A 2,888-nucleotide genomic window follows, 5' to 3' on the forward strand; every position below is an offset into this window, starting at 1 on the left:
TGACTGCCACGCTGTGTCGAGACGCGGCTGAGGACAGTGACAGCCAGTGTTAGTGCGCGTCCTGCGGGCAGGGGGCTGTGCCCCACGTGGCTGACGTCCCGGGCGCCAAGGCTGCTGTGTGGCAGAACACTGCGGCGCTGGAGACGAGCCCAGGGAAGCAGACTGGACCAGTAAGGATCCGCAATGCCCACTTTGGTACTGCATATGTTTGGAGCGGCTGTGCCGGTCGGGGCAGGGCAGAGGCGAGCGGCCAGCCCTGGGGCGGGCATGCCTGGCTGCCAGCCTGGCTGGCCGGCACCTGCCCCAGCCCATCTCGCCGCCTGCCCCGGCACCGAGCGGGCTGGCAGCGCCCTGTGCCCTTCCTCCGGCCGGCGGGAGCGGCGTCCCGCCCTGGATCTCAGCATGTCTGGGGCAGGGGCGCCGGACACCCAGGACGCTGAAGGCGGTGGGACATGCCCGGAGAATGTCCCCTCCCTGAAGGAAATCGAGCTGCTCCTGAACACTGGGCGGCCCTCTTGCAATCACGTTGATGAAGTATGGCCTAATCTCTTCTTAGGGGACCTGTAAGTACGGCTTTGTGGACGCACCTCTGCCATACCTTCTGTTAGTATGCCTCTTGGGTGCGGCTTTAGACAGCTTATCGTTTTGCTAATTGCTGTCGTTTACGCTGCAGACAGCACGATTTCCGAGATAAAATTATGACTAAGCTGGTATTCCCTTCTCGATTAGCCCTTAGAATCCATGCACGGGCTGGTGCTCCAGCAGTGGTTTGGGAGATGCAATCTCAGTGCTTGTGCTCTGTGAATATCACTGCGCCCATCTTGATTTGTCTTTGTCTTTCCCTTAGAGTAACAGCACAGCACAATAGATTTATTTTGTGGAAGATGGGTGTGACCCATGTTTTAAACGCTGCCCATGGCACATCATACAGCCAAGGAGGCCAGGACTTTTATGGAGCAACCATTGATTATTATGGTGTACCTGCCCATGATCTGCCAAGCTTTGATATCAGCCAGTTCTTTTTCTCTGCTGCACAGTTTATCCACAATGCCTTGAACACGCCAGGAGGTATGAAATGATTGTTGGTCACATTTTGATGTGAGTCAGCAGCCTCATGTAACAGGTCAGCTCCACAAAGCTCAGTGGTGGACAAGTAACTACATGGTGTCCTGCCAGATGCTGGTCACCTGCACGGTGGGTGGCAGGAGAAGGGAGTGCTGTGTATGTGGGTGTAGCTCTGACTAGGTCCCAAAAAGCTGACATGACAAAACAGATAAACTGTGTGGGAGAGAGCCTGGGGAGGAGAGAGAAAATTATTTGCAAGGTAAGGCTCATTCAAAGGGGAGAAGCAAAAAGATGCATTGGAAATGGACACCCTCTTTTGAGACCATCTTATTGCAAGAACAAATGAATAAAAGACTAATGTTCTGATTTCTGCAATCACGAACTGTATAAAGAGGTTCATATATTGCAGATGAGTTTCTTGTGTGAACAGAGCTTGCAAGGCTGTGCCTCCAAGAAGCAGATTTACTTTTACCCAAGGAGATTTACAGTGAGTTCCACAAGAAACTGAGCTTCTTGGCAGTGGTGCAATAAAGTACTAATTAACCAGTTTTACATTAAAAAAACATTTCTAGCATGAGTAAACTGGCATTAATGGAGCTGTCTCTGTATCACAAGTTCTGACTTCAAAATAGAACTACAGTTGCATCAAATTGCCTGATTATGCAATAGTACTAGACCAGTCATTTTTCTTGGTGGCTAATGTGGCTGTGCCATCCATTCAGGCCAGATTTTAGCATTCTTCCTTGCATAAGCCAGCCTGCTGAAGCTAATGGGTCTTCTTTTCCTCATGGTCAAAACAGAACAGTTTCATTACTCTAAGAGGGTTTTCTTTGATTTACCAGTGTTTCTGAGATCAGTTTGGTATCTCATGGCATTTCTCATACAAGTGACTGTAACAACGGCAAATTAGACTTAACTGATTAGCAGTTCATGTGATTTATCAGAAGAGTGAGAAAAACATTTAAATTAAACTTAATCCACTGTACTGCTTATCTTGATGGTTGTATTTTTTTTTTTTTTTACTAGCCAAAATATTGGTACATTGTGCAGTTGGAGTAAGCAGATCAGCTTCTCTAGTCCTAGCATATCTCATGATAAATCACCACCTCCCATTAGTTGAAGCCATCAAGACAGTGAAGGAGCATCGATGGATTTCACCCAATCGTGGTTTCCTGAAGCACCTGCGAAACCTGGATGTTCAGCTACGGCAAAGGAAGGACTGCTGAACAGGCAACTCTATCTACATTCACTCTACTGAGTTTCACCCTGCAGAGCTGCTGTGCACATACAACTTCCCATGATCCGTGCACATTACAAAAATGAAGACAATTATGCATCGACATAAAAGGCCAAGAGAACGGTAAATGGATTAATTCTGATAGCTCAGTCCCTCCAAAACCAGCACAGCCAACAGCAGCACTATAACCACTGCACAGGGCGGAACTGCTGTGCCTTGAGTGGTGCTACTGGATGAATGCACTGAAGTGGTTAAGACAGACCAATTTTGTCCCTGGTTTCTGCTCATGCCAGAGGCAATAAGTTCAATATTTACATCTAGCTGTAAAGGATGTTTGAGTCCCCTTTACTTGGGAGTGTAACGTAATCATCTTTCTCAGTTTGGTTACTGAGAAAGTATGCAGTTCTCACATGCATGTTCTAAGAAAAACTTTGTTTCAGGCTTGATGATGTGACAAGGACAGTTTCTTGAGAGCCCAGGCACTTCTACAGAAATGTTCATCTTTTTCTGGTCTGCTAAATATTATGGTGTGTCAGCCACAAGACCCACACCAGCAGAATAAATGTTTGCAGCCTGGGTCAGCAAA

The 2,888-nt window shown here is 47.6% G+C and overlaps 1 protein-coding gene across 1 annotated transcript; it reads left to right on the top strand.

Annotated features, from left to right (window-relative positions):
• The first annotated feature begins 148 nt into the window (after positions 1–148).
• On the top strand, positions 149–2,888 carry LOC121356800 (dual specificity protein phosphatase 13-like). Its single transcript, XM_041473604.1, has 3 exons — positions 149–563; positions 848–1,068; positions 2,092–2,888. The coding sequence occupies exons 1-3, from the start codon at positions 184–186 to the stop codon at positions 2,289–2,291; spliced, it is 801 nt and encodes a 266-aa protein (XP_041329538.1). The 5' UTR covers positions 149–183; the 3' UTR covers positions 2,292–2,888.

Source organism: Pyrgilauda ruficollis, unplaced genomic scaffold, assembly GCF_017590135.1.
Source record: "Pyrgilauda ruficollis isolate IOZ18807 unplaced genomic scaffold, ASM1759013v1 scaffold11, whole genome shotgun sequence".
NCBI lineage: Eukaryota > Metazoa > Chordata > Aves > Passeriformes > Passeridae > Pyrgilauda > Pyrgilauda ruficollis.

Bases quoted from the DNA above. Each gene is read 5' to 3' on its own strand.
- LOC121356800 (XM_041473604.1), top strand. From the start codon at position 184: ATGCCCACTTTGGTACTGCATATGTTTGGAGCGGCTGTGCCGGTCGGG. The intron at 564-847 runs GTAAGTACGGCT...TCTTTCCCTTAG, and splicing joins AATCTCTTCTTAGGGGACCT to AGTAACAGCACAGCACAATA. The intron at 1,069-2,091 runs GTATGAAATGAT...TTTTTTTACTAG, and splicing joins TGCCTTGAACACGCCAGGAG to CCAAAATATTGGTACATTGT.